At 31.6% G+C, this 25,626-nt stretch overlaps 1 protein-coding gene across 1 annotated transcript; it reads left to right on the top strand.

Annotated features, from left to right (window-relative positions):
- Positions 1-22,621: 22,621 nt before the first annotated feature.
- LOC114420708 (GATA transcription factor 18-like) lies at positions 22,622-24,567 on the top strand. The gene is made up of 2 exons (XM_028386533.1): positions 22,622-23,611; positions 23,897-24,567. The coding sequence occupies exons 1-2, from the start codon at positions 23,183-23,185 to the stop codon at positions 24,197-24,199; spliced, it is 732 nt and encodes a 243-aa protein (XP_028242334.1). The 5' UTR covers positions 22,622-23,182; the 3' UTR covers positions 24,200-24,567.
- The last annotated feature ends 1,059 nt before the right edge of the window (positions 24,568-25,626 follow it).

The raw sequence follows: 25,626 nt of genomic DNA, 5'->3' as shown, positions 1-25,626 counted from the left end.
GATCGGTTTAATGGTCTTTTCAAGTCTTTTAATAATTCAAAATTCATGGTATTTGGCCTTGTCCAAGTGCACAGCAGGCCAGGCAGCGGTTGCTTTGTAATGCGTCCTTCAAATTTGATGTGAAAATAATCATTATTAATTTTATGCACTGTGATTAGCATCTAGGCAAAAGATTACGAATGGTTGTGAATATTCATGAGTTTAAATTAAGCAAGTTTAACGATAAGGACGAGCTAGGCTTGAAATTTTGGAATACAACACCCAAAAGGCCGGCACGTGTTCTATTTTTATTTTTTTTTCTTTTCCTCCTGCCTGCACTGTGTCCATCATGGTTAGCATTGACTTGGATTGCATTTTCTTTTCCAATTCAAACAATGCATTATTTTTGGCATAAAGATGGGACCCTTCATTTGTTTTTCGGGTTTTCAACTTTTTCTGTCTACAGCCAAGAGGGGACCAATCACTGTCTTTTGAGTCAGCACTCAACATAGCTATATGCACATTCAATTACACATTTAAGCCCATGGGATACGTTTACAGGGAAATAAATATCCAAATCCAATCATGCCAATAAAGTCCTTTTTAGCATATGTGGTGGGTTGGAATTATGGCATCAAACTATTTTTAGTAGAACGAAAACGAAGAATTAAGCCCGTATCATTGTTTTGATTTGTTTTGTTTAGGTGGAGAAACTCAAACTATACAAGGAAACTTTGGTGTGTAAATGATCTTTGATACGGTACTCCTACCTCAATGACATTACTGAGAATGAACGGGTCTTGCTTGAGTATCACATTCACATGCCATTAATTGTAATGGTTCTTCCAGGCAGCACACCATGGACTATTAAGAGTTTTTCTTTGTCACAATTAAATACGGGAAATTTCTGAGTAAAAGTAACTTATATTATTAGGTTACTTAAAATTAATTAAAAATATGATTAAATGTGTTTTATTTATGGGTTAGAAAATATTGAACAAGTTAATACTTATATATTTAGCTAACTTGTTCAGAGCTACATAACCAATTATTAATTAAAAAAAGCATTTTAACCGAACAATATTATTTATTTCCACCATTATTGCTCGTAAAACGGGAGAAGAAAAGGAGAAAACTCCAATACATTTAGAAAATTTTAATCCTCATCTTCCACTTAACTGAAATGAAAAGGCATAGGGTTGATATGACTAAATACTACTAAACGATTATAAAAAGTCTTCCATAATCTTTCGGCCAAAGAAAAGAATTAGAATTTAGGACAGAAGAAGTTCATTGATTCGCCAAATAAAGGGACGCGCTGCATGTGACTACTTGGAAAAATTCCAAAATTCCAATTAGAATCCTAATATAGCTCATGGTACAAAATCGTCATTAAAATTAAACTACCTAAGTCAACCGTAATAAGGTTAGATGGTGAAAAACGTTGCCTTTGCCTAAAAAAAAAGGTTACAACAGTATTATTATTTATTAAACGTTTCTTAAAACATCAATAATTTTAAAATAAACATCAATTATTTTAGAACAGAAAGAATACTAGCTATATTTTTATTTTACCATTTATACTTTTCTTTTAGTTTTTGTGTTAAGTTCAGAAGCTGCGTAAAATGATGATAACATGTCAATGACCACTTCATTACAAGTTCCCTTCCCACCACATAGATATGGATAAGACTAAGAATTTGGACGGTGAATGTAACCACCCTTTTTAGAAGCCCGGCATATCTATATCTATATCTATATATATATATATAACATAAAAACATTTGAAAAAGGAGAATTATATTCTATCATTTTCTTTTGTGAGATGCGATGGCGACTATAGGTGGCCACAGTTTCAACTTTCAACACTGGCCCCCTCTTTGTAATCATGCTTCAGCTCTTGGTAGCTGTACCACGAGTATATTCTTCAAATTGAAGGCAAACTCAAGATCGGATGTGTTTTTTTTTTTTTCCTTTTCTACTATCTAGTGCAACTTGTTTTAGGCCGGCCGGGGGAAAAAGCTAGGGATGCAAATAACTTTCACGTTTGATTAGACACATGAAAATTCAGTTTCAGCAGATGGTCCATTTTCAAAGAAAATGACATTTTACAAAGGGTAATAGGTCTAAGGAGCATTCACAAATAGTAAGTCACACTCCTTAATTTGCACTTGCAGTGGTCATGAATGAGTCAAATTAATTATATTTTTCCCCCTTCAAAATCCAACTCATATCGGTGCTGAATCCTTGACAACATGTGTAAGATGATGTTATTTGTTAACCGTATCACACCATATTGGTTGGAACAATATACACTAAACTTCACATTAGAAGCTTGAATAGTTGAATATTTGATTTTAAAACATGATTCAAAACATACATTGAGAACATGAAACTATGATATGAAACTGAAAGATCCATAGATATTGCAATAAGCCAATAAGGGCAACAAAAAAGAGTGGACGCCACTTTCAGCATCGTTATTTTTTTTTTTAAGGTACATGCTAGTTTGTGTAGTTAGCTAAATGTAGAAGGAAATCGGCATGGAAGTATAGCAGTTTCTGAAGCAAAGAAAAGAGTGAAGAGGTATAATTAGTTTGTAGTGCTTGGTGTGTCTTGAAAGAGGCTCAATTGTCAAAGGCATAGTGATGAAATATACAATCACCTTTTAGTCCCATTCTAGTAGCAATGATAAGTTCTTTTACAATGTTGAAACTATATAAGAAATCCCAATAGGAAATCCATATATAACCTGATTGAACCAGAAAGTTAAACCAGAATAGTCATCGTTCACGAGTTACCAATTTTGCTTTTACCTTTTGTCATGGTTGGGGACCCAGCTGATTTTGGGGCCTCTAGATATGATAATAAACATCTGTAAAATCAAATAGCAATCATCATGGATGGGCAAACGTGTTTATGAGAGGCAGTGAGCAAGAGAGTCTTGAGTAACGTTTAGAATTCCTTTATAATAAAAGTCACCTTGCTATGACACGTACGTAAGTTTCATCTAGGAAATCAATAACATATCACTGTAAAAGTACAGCTTATTGTTTTTTTACTGTTACCGAGACATTTTGAACATTGTGAATAGGGGGTGGTGCTGAAAATCTTTAGTTCTTTCATATTGTATTCAATCTGTTGTAAGTAGGTCATAGATTATTCTAAAAATTTGTCAATTGTCAGGTAAAGTGAAGTTATATATTCAATGTAAATTTTCAACCATAGTAAGTAGAGTGAAATTAGTCGAAACATTATGAACTTTTCTCAAAAGGCTAAGCAAACCCGTGCATGGGACTTAATGAGGGAAAACACATATAAAATTGAGATAAAACTTAAATAGTATACCGTAGACGCCTTATGAAAAAGATCAAATTACCTTGGTATATTCATTGCTAGTGACCTACCTACTGAGTTTTCTCTTTGCACCTTCAAGTATCTCAGCCTTCTTCAGCTTGGCATTGGGTCCACTTCCACGAAGCATATCAATTACAACATCTGTGCAAAGACTAATAATACAGTCTTGAGCATTACATAACAAGTAGAATGCTACTTTTTTTTTAAAAAAAATCTTTGACCTCCCATGGAGTGAAAACAATGTTCTCTTTTCCTCTTGGAGGTGGGGCGGGGAAGACAAAAACAACTTGAATGGATCATCTGTGATGATTTCAACACATAATCACAATGGATATCATATCACATGCAACTTCACTTATGATAGCCATCAACTCATTATGTGGACCATCAAGATTATGCATCCACGACAATTTTAGAATCTCCCTTTGAAAGCTTAGTTTTGGAAACTACCAATTCGCTCAATCCTTGGCATATCATTTGGAAGCTGCCAAGATAAATTGAAGCAGCATAAGACAACCGTCACCCAAACAAGAAGATAAAAATATAGAACTTCTGTTGGGCCAAATTCACTATAAGGGAATGTCAATTGTAGGAATTTCCCCCTCGTGCAATTCCCATCAGCCTGACTAAGTGATAAACTAAGTGATCAGAAAGTTGCATATATAACCTAAGATGAATTTCAAGGGCTGACCTTAGTGGAAAAGATTGATAACCTGAGACGAATTTCAAGGGCTGGCATTAGTGGAAAAGATTGTTGGTTTGGCATCCCAACCTATCCAAATCTAAACCAGATTTAATCCAAATAACCAATTGTCATGAATAATTTTGTTTCTAAAGGAAACCACCACTGACTTTCAGCTGCCACAGAAGTAATTTTAGAGAACAACTTGAGATGACTTTCGGCACTGAAAGTTCACGAACATTGACATCAGAAGAATGAACTTGCAAACTCTTGCTAAACAATATGGACAAAGTTTCCACGCCATCATGAGGATATAGCAATGAACTTTTTGCAGTCCATAGTCCCCACACCAATATGGCATCCTGCTGCAGGAATCCTAGAAGTTCCTCCTCAGAGTATTCATTCTGGAGCAGAGTGCAATTTCCTTTGATGTTAATTCAAATTTTTGCATTAAAGTGCAATATACATTTTTTATGATTTTATTTTAATTTAATACTTACAAAAATGTATATTTATTCAATTATCACCTGGTCAACCACAGTTAAATCATAAACTGTGAATCAATGTCTCTATCAATCCAATAACCAATCTAATTTTAAAGATATTAGTTGTGATGAGTGTACCACCACCCAAATATGCAATTTCCTTTTCTTGTTTGTTTCTCTCACTATTTTTTTTTGTTATTGCCATGCTTTGAGTTACACTCTAATGCACACACATACATAGAGACATCAAAACTACAAACACTTTAATAATTAATTTAACAGGAAACCTATAATCTTTTGAAATATATTGTACTACACATGTTAAAAATATTTAGATAACAATGACATATTGCCTATAAACCCGGTAGCATCCTGGTAAAATACAAACACTTTTCATAAGAAAGCAGAAACTTCAGTTTTTGACATTTTATGAATGAGCAACTTGGTGCACATGCCCAAGTTATTTGCTGAGAAATATGTCCACTAATAACATAACAGTTAACATACATATAAAACAGCAGTATTGAATTGGGAATAGAGAATATCTGCTTAAAAAACGAATGCAGTCAACTATGAACAAACATAGGAAGTAAGATGAAGCATGTTGTTGGATCTAGCTAAATGTCGCTTTCTCATCAACAAAAAGAAATCAACTCAGACTCACAATATTACAAACCTCTGGATAGTTTTACAATTTACATCAAGAGTCTATGTGTTGTTTACCACAAGTATCTATGACTTTGGGTTGAAAGTTTTACAATTTAAATTAAGTATCATTAGATTAATAGCCTATGTAATGACATTCTTGCATGCTTATGTTCTGCTCAATTAGTTATTTACAGGTTGCTGATCAAGTTGAATTTAATGTTTCAACAACCAAATGAAAGATTTAATTAGACGTACTTGATCATTATATTATAGGCTTTTGATCCACTATTAAATTTGAAAAAGTTTTCATCAATGGCATCTATAAAGCTAGCAAATTTTATTCCATTATTTATTCCATATACTTATGCATCTATGTGTGCTCGCTTGGAGTGTTAATGGCCAAGGAAAGATATTAAAGTTTTTATTTATTTACTTATTGTCAACAAATCAATAGAACATTGAGTACTGGAAATGGAAAGGATCTAAATAACTAAGGTAGACATAAGGGAAGGGAACCTCACACAACCTAAAAATCTAAAATGAGTAGTTGCTTTAGAATATGCTTTGGGTTCGTTGGACTTGGAGATGTTTGGTGGTTGTGTTGGGGCACAATGGCTATATAAGTTTGGGGGAGAGACAACTAGGGTTTTCTTGGAAGAGGCATGGTAAGACGAAAATATAGAAATTTTGGAGGTGCACCAAGTAAAAATGAGGTACATAAAGCAAATGGCTTACATGATCCAATATCACCTTAATGGTTTCAGAAAAAAAAAGGGCATTTGAATTATGTATCTTGCTTTTTGAATCTTGCACCTCCTAAAGGAGATTGAATGGACAAAAATGTCCCTAGAAAGGAAATCATGATCTAAAACTTCTTGCCTCAGCTATTCAGGAATGGGAAAAAAATACTATTATGGCATATATACATACACACTTCTGAAACAACTATTCCATAATAGAAAAAATTTCTATTCTAGAATAATTTTTCTGGAATTTTTTTTCTATTATGTAATGGTTATTCCAAAATACATATACACTTTCGGAACAACTATTCCATAATAGAAAAATCCTATTGTGGAATAATTTTTCTGGAAAAAATTTCTTTGTATTATGAAATAGTTGTTTTTGAAGTATATATGTATTTCATAATAAAAAAATCATATTTTAGAATAGTTATTCCATGAAGATTTTTTCTATTCCGGAATAGTTGTTTCGAAAGTATATATATATTTCAGAATAACTATTTTGGATACTATGTGTTTTTGGAATGGTCATTCCAGTATACAAGCAAAGGCTAATATGGCTTCTCTTGCACTTCAACAAGGTTTTTTGGGGGAGTAGTGAGTAATGGGGAGTGATGACGCATAACAAAGAGGAATGCAAAAGGGTGGAAGGACTTCATGGAGAAGCATCCACAGGAAGAGGATATTTTAGTATTATGAGGTGCAAGATTCAAAATAAAAAGGTGCAGGATTCAAATGCCAAAAAATTATTGGGTTGTTTCTTCATGGACCCCCTATTGGCACCCAAATACTATTTAAACCCCTTAACCAAAAACTAAAAAGACAAATATATCCTTTATGATATTTAGTTTTTCTTTATCTATAGAAATTGGACACAAGTATCACATATTTTTTTTAATCAATAGGGCATCAAAATTAATACCGAAAAAATTATAAAAATTCACACACTCCTTATTCAAGTAAACTAAATCCCTTAGTATACACAATACTTAATTAATGGAGCTAAATTCTTTGGCATTTAATTAAAAATCTCTCCGACCGGAAGATATTTTCTTTAGTTAAAATCAAGATATATTTTATAATTTATATTTCAAAAGAAATAATATCATTATTACAAGATCCAACACAAAGGAACAAAATTCCAACAGCGATTATATTTTATTTACTCGTGTGTACAAGGTAACATGAGACGAATACGTATAAAAGAAAGAAAAAACCCTATTTCCATTGAACAAAATAACAAATCATATAGCTAGTCCAGAAAAAAAGTAGTAGAAAGATTTTTTGACCTGAAAACAGAAAAAACGCGTGGAAAGAGATTACTCTATCAATGTTACCACTTTCAAGGAAGAGAGAATGGAAAAAGAAAAATTTGGATGACTAATAAGAAAAGTCTTGTGAGATGGTTTGATGGATTTGGTATTTATATGAATAATAAAAAAGTCACATAAAAATCATCAAAATTTAATTAACAAGATAATTCATCAAATTTTATATGATTTTAAATATTAGATGACTTTTTTAAAGATGTAAAAATTGTAATTAAATATTATTGAATTTCCTTGTCCTCTAAAAACAATTTTTATAGTCTTGATTGAATACCTTATGATGTTTAATTAAATACTACAAAAAAAATTTAATAATTTTTTTAAAAACCCTAATCAAATATAACGAGAAAGTGCAGTATTATCATTATTTTTACTGCGAGACGTTGTTTTTTAGGAAGACTATTTTTAATCTGTTCATTAAGTACGTAGTTTTAATGTAGTCTTTAAATAATTTGTATATTTTACATTCCTTAAATACTTTTTTTAGTTCCTTTATAATAATTTTTTCTTTAAAATCCTCCAATTAATATGTACCAAAAAAAAAGCCTCCAAATAATAAAATTACAAATAAATACAATATTGATTTTATAATCGAAAGGTGTTCTACTTCATTTTATCTGTAGAAATAAATATCTTTAATTGGGATAAAGTTGCTTCTTTTCCTTGACCTCTTTTTATTAAGTTGGTAACTTAATGAAAATACTCAAAAGATGGAATTACAAGAATCAAAAAGTACACATGGAGAAGTATCTTGTGATTTTGTACGTAAAATCAAAAGGCTCCAACTATTGCACATAATAAGCCGGCCCACCGGTATTCGTAATTTTGTAATCTTTTTAAAATAATCTTTTATGTTTTTTATGTATATTTTTTTTTCATAAATGGGACTGAAGGAGAGGGATGAGAAGGTTGAGAGGGATGGAGAGGAAGGTCGCTGCTTGATGGGATTAAAATAGATTAAATGGAACAAAAATTTTCTTAAATATATAAGTGTAACTAGTTTAAAAAAATTAAAGTTTAAGTCTAACTTGTTAATTGTTATAGACTTTATTTTTAGGTTTCACCTAATTTATTTGAAAGTCTCATTTGATCTATTAGCTTACTTAAAAGCCAATTTTATATTGAATTTTTTATATAAATCTAATTTCTCACTATATGAACTAATAAGTTCAGACCATTGATTAAAAGCTTCATGTAAAATAAATTATAATCTATAAAAATCAAAATTATTGTTATACTTAAAACATGAGACAAATGTGAAAATATGTGAATTAAATTTTACTTGTCAAGTCTAACATAATTTAAATTTATTACTTTCATGATCATTAACAATACATCTAAATAAAACATAATCTTATTACTCAATAGGGTTATATGTTTGACTCTTTACTTGAGTCAACATGCTTAAAATTTAAAATTTTAAAAGGACAAAAAAATATGATTTTGATATATCATAACAATTTTAATACAATAATAATAATAACAAAATATATAATTTATATTTACTTAAATATATTGGTATGTTAAATTTAAAACATTTTTTGAACGACCTAAAGTTTGATCTTTTTAATCAAATAGATTTTTATAAAAATCTAAATCTGATTTATTTTTGAAAAAGTTTGGCTTAACTTGGATCTGATGTAAACTAGCGATTGATTCCTATAGAGTGGTTTGGCCTATTCCCAGTCCAAGCTGCTGGTAAAAAAAAGTTTTACATGTGAAAGCCAACAATACTCGTCGCTTTGTAATGAAAATGGAAGGTGTGGGAGAGTGTTGAAGGAGTTTTTGAATTGCCGTCTAAAGTTAAAAACTGATGATGACCTATTCGCCACTTATATTATTTTTTTTTTCTTTCAAAAAGCTACTACTAACTAGCTAGTGATTACTTAATTATCATTTACCATTACAAAATATTTTAAAAAAAAATTATAAATTACCACCATTGCTATTTGCGACGATCTCATGACCATTACAAATGGTGACGGTCATATGAAGTTTCTCTAATTAATTAGCTTTTTAAGAACCTCAAAGAGTTATTTCTATAAAGTTTTATAAACAACTAGCGTTAAATTAAGAAGCGGCCTTTTACAATGATGGTAGTATTATGGCCTTTCTCACAAAATGCAACGTCTGAGAGAATGAAGCAACAGTTGCTTGCTTGTGGAAAATAATATATATAAACTAACAAATGATTGGTGACTCTTAACTTAAGTGTACCTATTAGAGTCTACGTAAAGATACTTTCATAATTTGATTTATGAAAATACTTGTTGACAGTTCAAACTATGTATTTGCTAATTTTGGGTACTCTAGTACCTATCATTAGCCGTTTTAGTATAAATAAGTCGTCTTGCTGATAAAAAAGAAAAAAAGAGTATGGTACGTCTATGTAATGATCATCACTAGCTTCTCAACACTTTCAGATCAAAATTAAAAATGTCTTTGGAAGATAAAAACGCAGGCGGCCAACAGTTCATGGAAAACGGGGACAACCATAAAGGGCTCAACAAGTATGCCTGTGCCTCTGTGTTAGCTGCCAATATTGTCTCTGCTATATTTGGTTACGGTAAGTGTATACAGTGTACTTGATCTTAAATATAGTTTCCTCTTATTCTAATCACTAACAAAAAGGTTTTTTTTTTTTTTGTAGTACAAAAAATTACTATATAACATTTTCGTCAGCTTAAAAAAGAAAAAGAAAAAACATTTCCCGTGTGGGTGAAAAACAAGGGTGATTAATTATGAGAATTAAGATTCCAATAGGTGTTATATATATATAATACTTAAGGATTTGTTTAGAGTGACTGTGAGTTTTCGATTTTTAATTTTTAAATGTAATTTCTAAAATAAAATGTGTTTAGTAAAAATGAAGTTAAAATTATTTTTAAAATATTTTTATATTCATTTTCTAAATTAAGAAAAAAAGTTGTGAATTTAATTTTTAATCCAAAAAATAAAATTTTTATATTTGATAATAATATTTTTTTGTTTACACTATTATTATCATTATCATTATCACCATTGTTACCATCATTACAATTATTACAATCACCAATATTATTCTCGTCATCGTCACCTCTACACCATCTTATCATATCACCATTGTTGTACAATTAGTTGTTATTAATACTGCTAATATCATTACATTGTTATCGACATTACTACGACTACTATCATCACCATCGTCAGTGCAATCATCATTGATATCTTTATCATTGTCATTGCTGCGGAAATTACCTCATCACTATTGTCATCATTATCACACAAAAACACTTTTAAAATAATTTTCATATGATATAAAATTTTTAAAATAATTTTATTTTAAATTAATTATTTTAAAAATTTATTTATTTTTTTAAACTAAACCTAAGAATTGATTATTATTTTTAAAATTTTGAAACTCAAAACTAAAAATCACTCTAAACATGACCATGAAAAAATAAGTGTAACAAAATATATATATAACCAATGCAAATATCATTAGGTGGACAAGTTTGCTTGCGATTTTTCATTAATCAGAATAAATCTGCTATTAAACGATATTATATTCTTTAATTGTGGGGGTGCGCTAGGTAATGATGGCACAACTATGGTGTACCAGGGCGGTGGTGGCATGGTGGTTGCACTGGGTGGTGGTGGCACCACCAGAGTGGGAGCAAAGCGAGAACCAGGGGCGTTCCACTTAGGCAATGCATTGGTTGATGCAAAGGTGCGACAATGATGGTGATGGTCACCAAAATTGACAAAAACCACAATGAATGGACACAATAGGAGAAAATGAAAGAAGAATTTTTTTTTTTTTGGATAAGAACATTTAGATTTAGCGTTGGCTTAGCCAATGCTAACCTAGCGCTAGATCGTTAATCACACATTAGTGTCAATTAGTTGGGCTAAAACTTAATTAATGAATTGAATCATTTTGAGTTACCTTTTAAATCAACACTAAGCTAAATATTTGTTTTAGCATTAGCCAAATCAACTCTAAGTTGCAATTACTTTGAAATTATATTAATCACTCATTAATTAATAAGTAGCATGGAAAGGTGATGCTATTTTGAATGTCACCATTAGTGTCGACTTTGATTGACCTAACAATGATGTTAATTTGAAATTAGCCACACTTTAAACTCAAGCTAAAGAGTTTTATTTATATATTTTTTTAAGAAGAATATTTTAATTCATTATTAGTTTTTAATTATTCTTTGATAGTTTATGATATTTTATTTCTTAATATATTATAATATTCTCTCATAACTAGCTGACCATTAAGTCTATTCAAGAACCTTGTCTAATTTCCGTGCTCAATTACCTTTGTAGGGCATTTGTTCGGGGAGCCAATACTAGGGTTATGATATAAATAATTAGCTCCCAGTTAGCCATCGTCCTGCAAATTGTAATAGAAAAAGCGATGAACAGTGGATTTCACGATTTGTTTGCACGAAAAATATTAGTAACACAATTTTTAATATATTTTTTTAAGGCCACACTTTTTTACTAGGTAAAGTTATTAAAAATTATAAAATTAGGAGTGAAGTTCATTAAATAAGAAATGAGAACTTAAAATTTTATTGAATAAAAAATACGTTAAAATGAATGTATTATTAACATATCATACCACTCTTTCTAGTTTGCATTATGTTTAAGCGCGTGATTATTAGAAAGAAAAAGAACGATGCATCGTTTTTTGTCGTCTAGTTCTTGTCTGATTGCGAACTGGTGTATAATTAAGGAAAATACAAAGCGGCTGATGCCATATGATCCTCCCTTTTGTATTATTTTTTTCGTGTTGAGAGGTTCTTTTCTTTTTCTCTTTCGTATTTGACAGAATAGGATCGAGACTTTTTGTTTTTGCTTTTACTGCTGAAGAAAAAGAAAAATTAAAGAATAGAATAACGTACCCTTAATACACTATTTTAAATTTAATGATTTATACTACAAAACCGAAGACTAAGAAAAAAAACCCATTGAGCACAAAGCTACTTCAACTAAGGCCCATGAAACTCAGTGACGGGCCGTCTCACGAGGCCAGAAAATTTGCAATGAAAAGTACCCGAAAAGTAAGGGGTATTAGTTTTTTTTTTTTTTGTGACATCATTTATTTTCTTAACTATTATTTTTAAATCATCTCTATTGAAATAAGATGCGTATGCCATTATTCAAATCTCAGTTTCAGAAGTGGTTTATAATTTTTTTGGAAGTTTAATTTTGAAAATGTTTTGCAAATGATTTCCAGAATTTAAATTCTGAAAGACTTTTAAAATTTGGGAAATTAATTTTCTGAAATAATTGTAAATAATTTTGGGACTTAATTTATACGCAATAATTTAATATATGTTCTGGAATTCAATTTTTGGAAAACATTGGTAAATCACTTTCAAAATTAAATAACTTTTTTTAGGATCAATTAAAAATAACAATATTTAATAATAAAAAAAGCACAACATGTATGTATTAACAAAAGTACAGCATGAATCTCTAACGTGGATTGCCATAAATGATTAAAAATCCGATACAAACTCCTATCTTTTTTCATGAGTGAGGATTTAAATCCTCGAACTTAATATTTACTTTGTGGTTTAGGTTTTAAGGAGTGTTTTTTCACTTATTTGTATATGGAATAAATTATGTTGGAAGGAAAATATTATTCCAGCCAGAAAAAACAAAAAAAAAAAGGAGTATTTTCCGACTTTACTCCTTTGTTGTCTAGGAAAAACAACATGAAATACTCAGGCTAAGGCCCAATTCCCTTAACCAAGGTGAGCTTCTTACGTTGTCCATTTAGAGAATACAAGAACAAGAATTTAGTATCTCGTCATGGGCCATTGTACCGATTTATGGACCTTTTTTTGGGGATAACCTCCCAATTTATCACATCGGTTTCCAGCACTTTCACGGAGTTGCTTTGGGCACCAGCAGAATTGCTGGTACACCCAGTAATTTTTGAAAATCCTCATTATACCCCTCCATTATAAGTTGTTCGGCACTTTCCTTCTTCATGTTTCTTCAACGACCTTGTTTTTTTTTTTCCTTGACCTCCATTCTCGTTAGAGGTTTTCCATGAGAGTTCGTCATTTGGTCTTGTGTCCTCTTTGGTGGAGGTGCATTATTTACAGTAGTTCGTCGGCAAGTGATAGTTGTAGCGGTGGTTGGTTTGGCCATTAATAGCGGAGCTAAGTTCTTGATTTGATTTTTTTTGCATAATACTTACGATTGATAATCCATAAGTTATATAAAATTTACGGATTAATAATTTGTAAGTTATATAAAACTTACGAATTGGTAATCTGTAAGAAACTTATGGATTTGCAATCCGTAAGAAGCATACAAATTGACAATCCGTTAATCTATAAGTAACATATAGATTGTTAATCCGTAAGTTTCTTATGGATTATCAATAAATATTCTTCTAACATTGAAGGAATACAATGTCAATAATTATACAACAATCAAGCAAATATACAATACAATAAATGCTTATTGTTCTTCCATAAAAGGCAATAATATTGCAATGCAACAACACATGAATCTTCTTAAACATGATCAGTATATTCATTGGCATAGATTGAAGGATGAAGATGTTGTATGTGACATATTTTGGAGTCATCCCGACGTAGTAAAATTGACCAATGCTTGTAATTTGATATTTTTTCATAGATAGTACCTACAAAACAAACAGGTACAGACTATCGTTACTTGATATTGCTGGTGTGACACCAACATGGATGACATTCTCTACTGCTTTTGCCTATTTGGAGGGAGAGCGTTCGACTAATGTTGTTTGGGCTCTACAACGGTTTCGATGTATTTTTCTTAAACGTGATACACTCTTTAGAGTTATTGTTACCGATTGATATTTAACATTGATGAATGCAGTGAAAACTATATTCCCTAAGGCTACCAATTTACTGTGTTAGTTTCATATTGATGAGAAAGTGAAGGCAAAGTGTAAAACCTTGGTTGGTTCTTCTGAGCAAGAGTTCGATGAGTACCTTAAGAAGCTTGAAATTGTTTGCTCGCCATAGTCAATATTTGTTGACTATGTGAACCAAACATAGTTGATTCCCCACAAAGAAAGATTTGTTAAAACCTATACAAATAAGGTGATGCACTTAAAAAATATAACAACTAACAAATATGAAAATTCTAGATTTTTGTTGTTGTTAGGGTTTACAATTGAATGGATAAAAATAATTGTGTTTGTTTACTTGATTATGTATTTCATATGTAAAGTTAAATCTATTCATTGAGCCTTAAAGAGACTACTATAAAATAGATTACTATTATTTTAATAGATTGTATAAATATATATTTACTAATTTTTTATTTAAATCTTCATAAAACAATACACAAAAAAAATTTAGACTGCACAACAGTAATTATTGTACATTTAAATATATTATAAAAATCTTACGACAAATTTTTAAATTTCCAATAAATGAGTATTTTTTTTACACTACCCAGTACTATTTATATAAAAATTTATTAATATTACTGGAAAAATACTTATATGACTACATCAATAAGAAAAAATTGTCATTTACATATATACATATTCTTATTACACTAATTTGTACAATATATACTTTTAAAAATTTTGAATCAGTCATACTTAAATATTTTACAAATAAATATTTCAAATTTCAAATATAATTTATTTTCTAAAAAAAAAACATACAATCGTTGTTTATTGAATTAATTCATTATTAAAAATAAACTTACAAAAACAAATATAATAAATGAAATAAATACATATTTAAAAAACACCACAACATATATTTATTAAATAAATATTGTTTAAACTAAATTATTAAATTAACTTAAATTAATAAGTTATTATATTATTAATTAATAAATTAAAATGAAAAACAAGCATACGCATTAACAATCTGTATATGAATTGACAATCCGTATGTCTTATATGGATCCCTAATCCTCCAATGATGCCTGTGCAATAAATCTGACGGAGAAGAGAGGAAAAAACACTTACGACGGCGATGGACAACAACACAACGATTACGATGGTGGTCACTGGTGATGCGAATGACAACATTAACGACAGCGACAGGGGCATGACGAAGAAGACGCATGGAGCAGGAGAAGAAAATGAAAACACTTTTAAAAATTAACTAAAATACATTTTTATTGCTTTACATAATTTGTTAGGTGTAATAACAATTGTTCTTGTGTCAAAAGCAAAACCCGCACTTTCATTATTGCATTTTGTATAACTGGTTACATTCTCAAGTATAATTCATATTTTGGAATAAAGAGATACACAGGATGTAATAATTGGACTACAAGATGCAATAGCCGCTACTTATAGACTTCCCATGCAAAGCGAAGTGCTGAAGCAGTAAGACTCAATGCATTGAATATAGTACTGGAAAAAAAAAAAAAAAAACCCTCAATGCAGCATATACTGTGGATTTAGGCTGCAAGCCTAACTTAAATGCAATCGGAATCATGGTGAACTGTACAAAGGAAGTAATAATTCTCCTTCTTCTTACTAATAAGAATTTAATTTAAATGCATTAATAGTGTAAGATATTTCTAGACCATTATTCAATTATCAATTAATATTATATATGATAATTTTATTAACTTTTATAATAATTATCTTAAAAATCATAGTTAACATGTTTTTTATTTTATTTTTTTAGAATTATCTAACATAGTTTTTTATTGACAATATAAAAAAAACCATGCAAAGTATAAAAAATAAACTCTAATAGTAATAATAATATAATGTCAATGAGAAAAATCTGAAGTACTTGTATTTAAAATCACTGAATCACAAGATAATCAAGGTGGATCACACACGCATAGGAATGTCTAAAAACCTTTTGCGGTACATTTGATATAGAAAAAAAATATAAATAAAAAAGAAAAGGAAATAAACAAAATTGAGTAAAAAGTGAAAAAAATAGGTTATTTGGCAGGAAGAAAAAAATTATCCTTCCTCTTTTTTAGTTATATAAACGATAAAATAAATAGAAATATATACGTATAAAATAGTGTAAATATTCTTAATATAAAAAATGAGATGAGGTATAAATAAGTATATTCGCGACTTTTACAGAAGTTATCATTCTTCCATTTTTCTTCTAAATCCAAAAGAAACACTTTTTCATTGGAAACCCATAAAAAATCTTTTTTTCCTTCACGTTTTAACGTAACCGATTGATGGAAGAATTCTAAATTATACTATTAACTATATTATTTTTAAAAAAGCATATTAATTAGTTTTCTTAATTTTAAATAATTTGTTCAGAAAAAAGATTACGGAGTATAATACTATAAACATTACTCTTTATCTTTAAAAATAGTAATTCAATCCCCACACACAAGTCACCTTGTGTCACCTGCTATTCTTCTTCACAATATATTGATTGTAAAATTGTAAATTTAGTTTCTTTATTTGTTTTAAATTTATAATTATGCTTTATCTATAATTTAATTTACGAATTTATTTTTTTAATTTTTTTAATATGTTATTTCAATCTTCATTCATAAAATTAGATATTAATTGTTACTTATTTTGTATATCTAATTAACGTCAATCTCCAATAAAAAATTATGACATGTGATAATCAACGTCTAATAAAATCATGATACATGACGATCAAAATAAATAATAATGTCTAATTTTAGAATTTAAAAACTAAAATAATGGAATAAAAAAACTAAAATACTAAATTCGGAAATTAAATTATACAAAATCAAAATTATAAATTTGTGATTAAATTTATAATTTTGGCCTGATGGCAAAAATCAGAGTTCTGGGTTCAAACCCGAAACGAGAGCGTGCGTGTGCGTACGGGGTCTGTGTCATTACTGGTCACGGCCTCACAACCGCAGTTTTGCACGGTCTTACATGTAATGCTCTGCTTAATCATGATATTACGTGGCTCGTTGGATTTGGTGGGACACACCTACTCTATTGTTTCAATTTCCCAACGTAGTGCCGAAATGAAAAACTATACTTAAGATAATAGGTCTGGTTAATCACTATTTTTAGGATATAGGTTAAATTTTTTTTTAAAATATATTGTGTAAATGATAGGAAAATGTAAAAAGAATTGTCATTAATTTTTTTCTTAATAAATAATATCCTTAAAATCCTGATTAGCAGTTGCCTATCACATCTAAAACCGTATCTAACGCCTAATCCGACAAAAAAAATCCTAAAATCAATCAATTCAATAACAATAATAATAATAATATCCAGCAAGATGACACGTGTGTGTCGTGGAACAAGTTGCTTGCATTGCATGCATGCAGATGTGTTCAACAATGCCTATTGCCTGGAACCACACTTTAATATTTTATCAGAATATTATATGGCAAGTGAATAGATACAAATAGTGCATAAAACAAATAACACAATTATTAGTAAAATAAACTATGGGAACGAATAAAATTACATCCCTCAAAAGCAACAAGATACAACTGGAATGTCTGTCTTTCTCTCACCTGGGGGTTTGAGGTATTTTTATTTTTATTTTCTTCTTCTTTTTGTGTTTAAAATTTGATCCATGGAGACCAGAGAGGGACCTTTTGGCTTGGTGGATTGGGATCGGATTGGTCCAGTGATTTTGTGTTGACGGGATCTTCTTTGGCAGAACTTTGGTAAGGTTTCAAAGTAGCAACATAGAAGAATTAGTAGAATAAGAATATAGTACTACAATAAGAGAAGGAGGAAAAGAAGGAACAAAATCTAAAGTGGGAGTCAAAGGACCAACATATAGAAAAAGGGAACCGTATTGTAGGAGAAATCCCGCTAATAAGCCGCCCTACCTAAGAAAGTTAACTTCTTGTCAGTATCATACACATAACATCCGAGACCACATTCTGTAACTTCTAATTGTATCCTCTATGGAGGTCTAACCTTTTCGTCAAGTGGTCAAAGGTGGTCTTAAAATTCACTGTATATATGTATGCATCTTAAAAGAACATTTCTTTATCTTTCTATTTTTAAATTTTTTTATTATATTCTCATTTGTCGTTCATGTTTGGAAGTAATTGTGTAAAAAGTTCACCAAAGAAGTTTGTTATTTTTTTAATTAATTAACCATGAAATACTCTATGTCAAGTGGGTATATTGATTAATTGATCCCTTGCTTGCTATTCACATTTTCATTTTTAGAAACATTGTTAAGCGAGTGATGCCTATATATCAAATATTCCTCCAAATTCCAAAACAAAATTAGGAAGCTAATTAAGTGGTTATGTTTATTATCTGATAAAGAAATACAGATTTTGTCCTAGTAATTCGATCCGATAGGGTTTATATCAATTTTATTTGCAATTAAAATAATCCATTAGATTATTTTTTGTAATAAAATTAAAACTAATGTATGATTTTAGCTAAATTGTGAATATGTTAAATTAGTTTTTCATTCTAAATATATTTAATTATTGAAGTGTAATATAAAGATTCGATGATACGAGGCATATAGATAACAAGCACACATATAAAACCAATATAATTTACTATAAAATAGTAAGCTATACCATAAATATAAATATTACATTCATGACTCTTTTTTTTTTTTTTTTTTTTTAGATCTCAAGTGACTTTGATTAATATACATTCATAATTTTTACTCAAATTCTCTTTGTCTACTTAAATTCCTACTCATTTTATAATATTAATGTTTTCTTTTCCAATATCTTATAATTTCATATATCATAACTTCGTACAAAACAACAAAACTTTTAATCCATTAGTTCAATGCGACTAGATACGATTAAAAATGAATTTAGCCTTTTTGCAAGTTTGTTCTTCGGGGCATCCGCATGGATATAGTAGTAATAACCTGAATAGAAATTAATCGCAAAAAAAAATAATAAGTTTAAGCAACACACTCTTCAAACTCAGAAGAATTTAAAAATAAAATGGTGAGCTGAATTATTTGCAACACTCACCGACGTGGTAGCTGTTATGTGTCAAAGGTAGAAGTGGGACACAGCGATGGCAACGTAGCGTTGGATCCTATAGATGCTGCATGACCTTTTTCCGTAACCCTTTTTTTTTCCAGCTTCCCGTTAGAAAATATTATCAGTTGTGTACGTAAACATGGAATCATGGTTTGAACCCCTTTTGCAGATGATCACGAGATTAAAGTCTATATTCAATGTCTCTTGTGTGTTGCTGCTGCGTTTGGTCTTTGGAGTACCCTTATTCCAATCATTTCAAAATTGGACAAAGCTCTCTCTCTCTCTCTCTCTCTCCCTCTCTCTCTCTCTCTCTCTCTCTCTCTCTCTCTCTCTCTCTTATTTTATTTAGCCTTTCACATGATTTGAAACTTGGATTCGAGAGTTGATACTCCCCTGGCGAATATATTCTATTTGACAGATCTGGGTTCTAAAAAATTTTCTAATCCAATAAGTAGGTTTTGCTCGTAGTTTACAAAGCAATATATAGAGAGAGCATCTTTTGGAAAGCGGTGGTACATGGTCGTCCCGTTTGTCGAACTGTGGCTTCATCAATCTCTATGCGATCTGATTCTCACTCTCAGTGAATGTTTTTTAATCTTTTCATCCATGTTCCAGAGGAGTTTGTTTGTTTCGGTATGATGATGTGGGGCACCTCTCTGTTTTTTTTCTTTTCTTTTTATAACAAAACTCTAGTTTTGGATTTTGTTTTATTTTTTTCTGATCCTTTTCTTTTTCTTTTCTTTTCTTTTTGCAATGGCTTCTGTTCTATCTAGCTTTGACCCATGGTTTTAAATTGCAATTGGATCGTGGGAGCTAAAAAATCTTTGCATTATAAATAATTGTAAAAAATTGTGACTATAATTATAAATATCTTGACGTTAGAACTATAATTATAAATACCCAGCGTAATATAAGACCATAAAGCAAAGAAATCTCTATCTCTTATCTCTCTCACACACACTGCACACAGTATGGTTAGCTTAGCAAGGTGGCTTTGCTTTGATTGATGATTACCGAGTAGGTATATCCATTTGAATAGCTTTCTCTCTCTCTCCCTTTCGTGGTGTGATCCAAAAATGAATCAAAATCTGAGGGATCTTCTCTTCAACCACTACAACTTCTACTGTTGTCGCATAAGCAAAAACAATGGGTGTGGATTCGGGGCATGAGGTTACTATGATGACGAGCTTGGCTTTTGTTTCGGATTCACGTGATTCGCACGGTACGGCAGCCAAAAACTGGTTGTTGTTGATGTTGCTTGCTGCTGGCTGCAGATTTGATGGATCGGACGCCCCTATAACAACTAACGGAGTGGGGGTCATTGGAGGAGTGGTCATTGATCTGTTGAAAATGTATCTTCCCATGGACATTAGACACCAACCATAATTTTCACATATCCCACCCTCGTTAATGTCCGTGACAACCCCACCCCCCTTAAAAAATAAAAAATAAATTGTTCAACATAAACATATTGGAGTGCATAAAAATTAAAAGCTTGCAATAACACGAATTTAAATTCAATATATGTTAGTGAGCTTATATATAGAGTAACATTACCCGATTATTGGCTTGGTTTAGCTAGCATACAAGTGTTTATATATTACTAATGTATTTTATGAGGTTTCAAACAAACAAGTAAAAGGTATGGACTAGCTAGTGTGTCCATGAGATTGGGCTAAGTTTCTAATGCAGTATGTTCCGGAAATGAATTTTAAAGAAACCTGTTTTACGATTTAATAAACTATTTTTGGATAGTAATGTAATTTAAATTTTGGTTTGAGCTTTATCCAAAAATTTGGTTTCTTTCTTTGCTCGGTCTTCATTAGCAAAATGTGGACTAGTAGAACTAGTGACAAAGTTCATGTTTTAATCCCAACGGTCTTTTGGTTTGATCTCGAGTTACTTTTTTTATTTATAGAAATTGTATACAATTATCAAGGATTTATAACAATTAATGCACATTATTTGACTAATTAAATTACCTCCTTGATCTCAAGAGTTATGAGTTGGCCACAATATAATGTACACATTTTAATCCCAACGTTTTTTTGGTTTAGTCTTGTGCGTTAGTAGAACTGACCACAATGTTCATGTTCTAATCCTAATAATTCTTTGCTCGGTCTTGTGGATCAACAAAGATGGTCACACATTCACACTTGTGAGTTAGTAGAGCCAAACACAACAATGTTTTTTTTTGCTTGGTTTTGTGGGTTAGTAGAATTAGCCACAACATTCATGTTTTAATCCCAAAGGTTTTCGGCTTGGCCTTCTTGTGAAATAGTGGAGTCACCCACGACACGTTTTAATACAAATGTAATTAACCACAACAATATTTTGGGGGGTTAGTGGTGTTGGCCACAATGTTCATGTTCTAATTCTAATGATTTTTGGCTTGATTTTCTTGTGGATTAATAGAGTTGCTCACAACAAGTTTTTAATACAAATGTAATTTGGTTTGGTATTTATTAAAAAATTGTGAGTTGGTAGAGTTATCCACAATGTTCGCATTTTAATCCTTAATATTTTTTTGACTTCATCTTCCTGTGAGTTAGTGGAATTGTCCATAACGTTCATGTTTTAATACGAATGTAATTTGGCTTGATCTTCATTAAAAAAAAAATGTGAATCAACAGAGTTGTTCATAACATTCACATTTTATTCCTGACATCACTAAGTTAGGGTTTTAATTATCCGAATAATATATTTTCTCAAATCATTATCTATGAAAATGTTTTAATTTGACCTAATTTTGAAACCACTCTCTTCTCCATTCTCTGTTGGATTACCATAGTTGAAATATCTTCTTGCCTAGTCCGATACTTGATTTTTTGCCAAAAAGAACCTGTTATATTTTGAAACACTTGTGCATATAACATGGATAAGTCTTTTATTTCACCAAAAAATGGATAAGTTTTTAGGACATTATCAACACCGGTATTGAGTTAAATTGTTGATGATCTTTGACACAGCAGAATACATTACTGGTATACAATTGAATGATTTAGGAGAAAAGTAATTAAAGAGAGAAAAATAATTATGAATGGAATATGAAAGTTGAAAGTTTTGGGAGTTCACAGGAATATAGTAATTGGACTAGCAAGTCCAAGGATGCAGGTATAGAGTAATATTGGGATTAGAGCGTGGTTGAGGAGGGAAGGGAAAGGAGCGTGAGAATAAGAGGGGGGGGTGGGAAACTATTCCATTTTCCTTGGGAGGGTGGCAGTGGCAGAGGCAGAGATACGGATATTGGTTTGAGACACTAAAACCTCGTGATCGGAAAAGGCAGATCCATGGAAGACTGTTCCCGCTGGTCACGTGGGCTCTTTTGACTACCCATTACCCAATGACCAAAACAAAACCACCACCGTCTCTCTTTCTTTTTTCTCGTTCCATTTCCACCTCACCTATTGCTATAAATCGAAACTACGCAAGGCCAAATCTTACATAAAGTCACAAACAGTGCCACACATAGAAACACAACACACTTGCTTCTAAGTTATACCCTATACCCACACTCACTCCCCGACTGCATGATTCAGTCTTCCATACTTGATTGATTTCTCTCTCCTATAACACACCCACTGGGTGCTCACCTCTTTATAATTATTAATTATAACTCTCATATTCTTTTACTTCTGAACTATATATATCCCTCCATTTGCATTAACGACAACGTGGACTGCAGGTGCTGACTGGTATTTCGACATCTTATTAGCTCACAAAGCTACCAGACAACACCTCCTTCTCATTTCTCCCCCACCCCACTCCGTACCATTCAGCTCTTTCTTCCAAGCCTCCCCTCCCTCCCTTACATTTTTTTTCTAACGTTTTATTATTGCAATTCTTCCCACTCAGTGTACTTCCCCTGCTTTAAATCTCCAACCCACACCATCTTCTTTCTCTCTCACTCTCACAGTCCCCTTTATTAATTCATTCTTCCCTCACGCCCTCAATCCTCCACACCATCAACAAACGAACCGTTTTCGCTATTGATCAACATCGATAAAAGAAGATAAAAGCATGCATCGCTGTTGCAGTGGCTCCCAGGGGCACGTGATGGGACCCTGCACATGTGGTATGTTTCACAGCCAAACCAGCTCCTTCTCCGTGCTCTTCTCCATGCCCAACCACAAACCACCCTACGACCATTCCGACAACATCTATGACTATTCTTCCTTCACTCCCTCTTCCTCTTCCGTTGACTGCACCCTCTCCCTCGGTACCCCTTCCACCCGCTTCTCCGAAGACGAAGAAAAGCGAAGCTGCCACGAACCCCGCTCCGTCTCGAACTTCTGCTGGGACTTACTACAATCTAAACACAACCACCCTCAATCCCATTCCAAATCCTCCCGAACCACCAACACCACCGACCCTCTCCTCGCTCGCCGCTGCGCCAATTGTGACACCACTTCTACTCCCCTCTGGAGAAATGGCCCCCGTGGCCCCAAGGTACGTAATTAAATAACTACTATGCGATATCACTAATTAAACTTCTTGCATATATAATGGTTGAGCAGAGGCGTGAGTGAGTTATTGTAGAATCTTTTATTTTCATGAATAAAAAAAAAACTCATAAGAGTTATTTAATTTATTTTACTTTTTTACTTTATTTTTTAAATAATGATGTTCTTTTTGTTATTAATGGTATTATTTGATCAACATATGTTTTGTTAATGTTTTCGATTTTTGTGTCCAAAATTAAACAGTGTTGTTTTTCTGTGAATTGAATTGCAGTCACTATGCAATGCGTGTGGGATTAGATACAAGAAGGAAGAGCGAAGAGCGAGTGCGGCCGCCGCCACGCCGCCGGCTGCGGCGGCTTCCGGCGGCATGATGGATTCGGCGCAGGTGTACAATAACTCATGGTACGCACACCAGCAGAGTCAGAAGATGCAGTGTTTCTCGCCGGGGATGGGGAGCGAGTTCCGTTTCGTGGATGACGGCGATCGAGACGCCGCTGATAACGGCATTCAGTTTCTCTCGTGGAGACTCGACGTCACAGACAGGACGAGCCTCGTTCACGACTTCACGAGATGAACGAACGTTGAGAAACAAAAAAAAGCATATAATGATAAAATAATGAGTGATGACACAAGATTACAAAAGGAGCTAGCTAGCGTAGTTACCTGGACGATCAAGACCAACAAGCACACACAGGCAGTTATACGTCAACGTTTTACGATGATGTTTTTGATTGCGATGGTTATGTTATGATGGTCTCGTCGATATTATGTTTCTTTTTTCTTTTTTTCACTTTTTAGCTTTTCCTTTTTGTTTGCTTCCTTCTCTTCCCTCTCCCTCTTGCATAAGATGGTATGAGAATGGGATAATTCTATATTCTAGCTTGCTTTTTCTTTAACTTTCTCTTTCAGTTACATATATAAACCTACTTTTTTGTTGCCTCACTTTCCCTCTCAGTTTATATATATACAATTGTTATTGACCATCACATATATGGACCGTTTGAATCAATTAAATGCAAAGACATTATTATTATATTATAAGTTGAGCTTTTGCAGGTGTGCCATGACTCGTGACCATTACCTCCTATGAAAAAACTGTTTGTTTATTCTTAAACAGAGTCTGAAATTTTACAGTGGTTGTTTTCTATTTTTCTGATTTCTACAGCACAGACATAATTTATGTTTATGAACAACACATATATTAATAACCCATATAATTATATTTTGTAAAAAATTTAGGGGGCCATGGCCAAGCTCCTTCTATGCTTCGCCATTGCAGACATTCATACCCGGACATGCATAGATAGATAGATACAGTGATATGCCAAAGCGACTGAGACATGGAAGGTGCATTTAATTCGTCTGAAGCAGATCTAATGGTCCAATGTGTCAACGTTGGATCACGGTTCTCTCTGAACCGGACACTGAGGCTCAGAACAGGAAAACTGAAATAAATGTCTTTTTAGAATAAATCCTATTATTTTTTTACACCCAATTCTCTATAAGTCTACACTATTTCAATACCCAAAAAAAAAATCAACATGTTGTTTTTTATAAAAAAAATAAGTATTTTATCAATTTTTTAAGACATTTAAGAAGACCCTTATATTAATTGTTAATCCCTGATATATTTATATTTAAGGAGTTCATACTTTTTTCCATGAGTTTTTAATGGTGTCTAATAAAAAAGTTTTTACTAAAAATCACGATAAGAATGTACTGAAAATTATTGGTGAAATATATATATATATATATATATATATATAATTAATGATGACACAGGTTAATCAATGTTTCGATTAAAAATTAAAAGTGCAGATTTTGTATTAAAGAAGTTTGTAAAAACTGTTTTTTTTTTATTAAAAAGATAAAGAAGTTAGTATTAATGTACTTCAGGGTTACTATTTTTAATGAAAAATGATTTTTTTATTTATTAGTAACCAGTGCCGCAATTATTAGCGTTTACCTTTTGTTTTTCCCTAGTTTTTTATTGTATCTCTT

Source organism: Glycine soja, chromosome 1, assembly GCF_004193775.1.
Source record: "Glycine soja cultivar W05 chromosome 1, ASM419377v2, whole genome shotgun sequence".
NCBI lineage: Eukaryota > Viridiplantae > Streptophyta > Magnoliopsida > Fabales > Fabaceae > Glycine > Glycine soja.
Note: the sequence above shows the minus strand (reverse complement) of the source record. Positions and strands in the feature narration are given on the sequence as shown.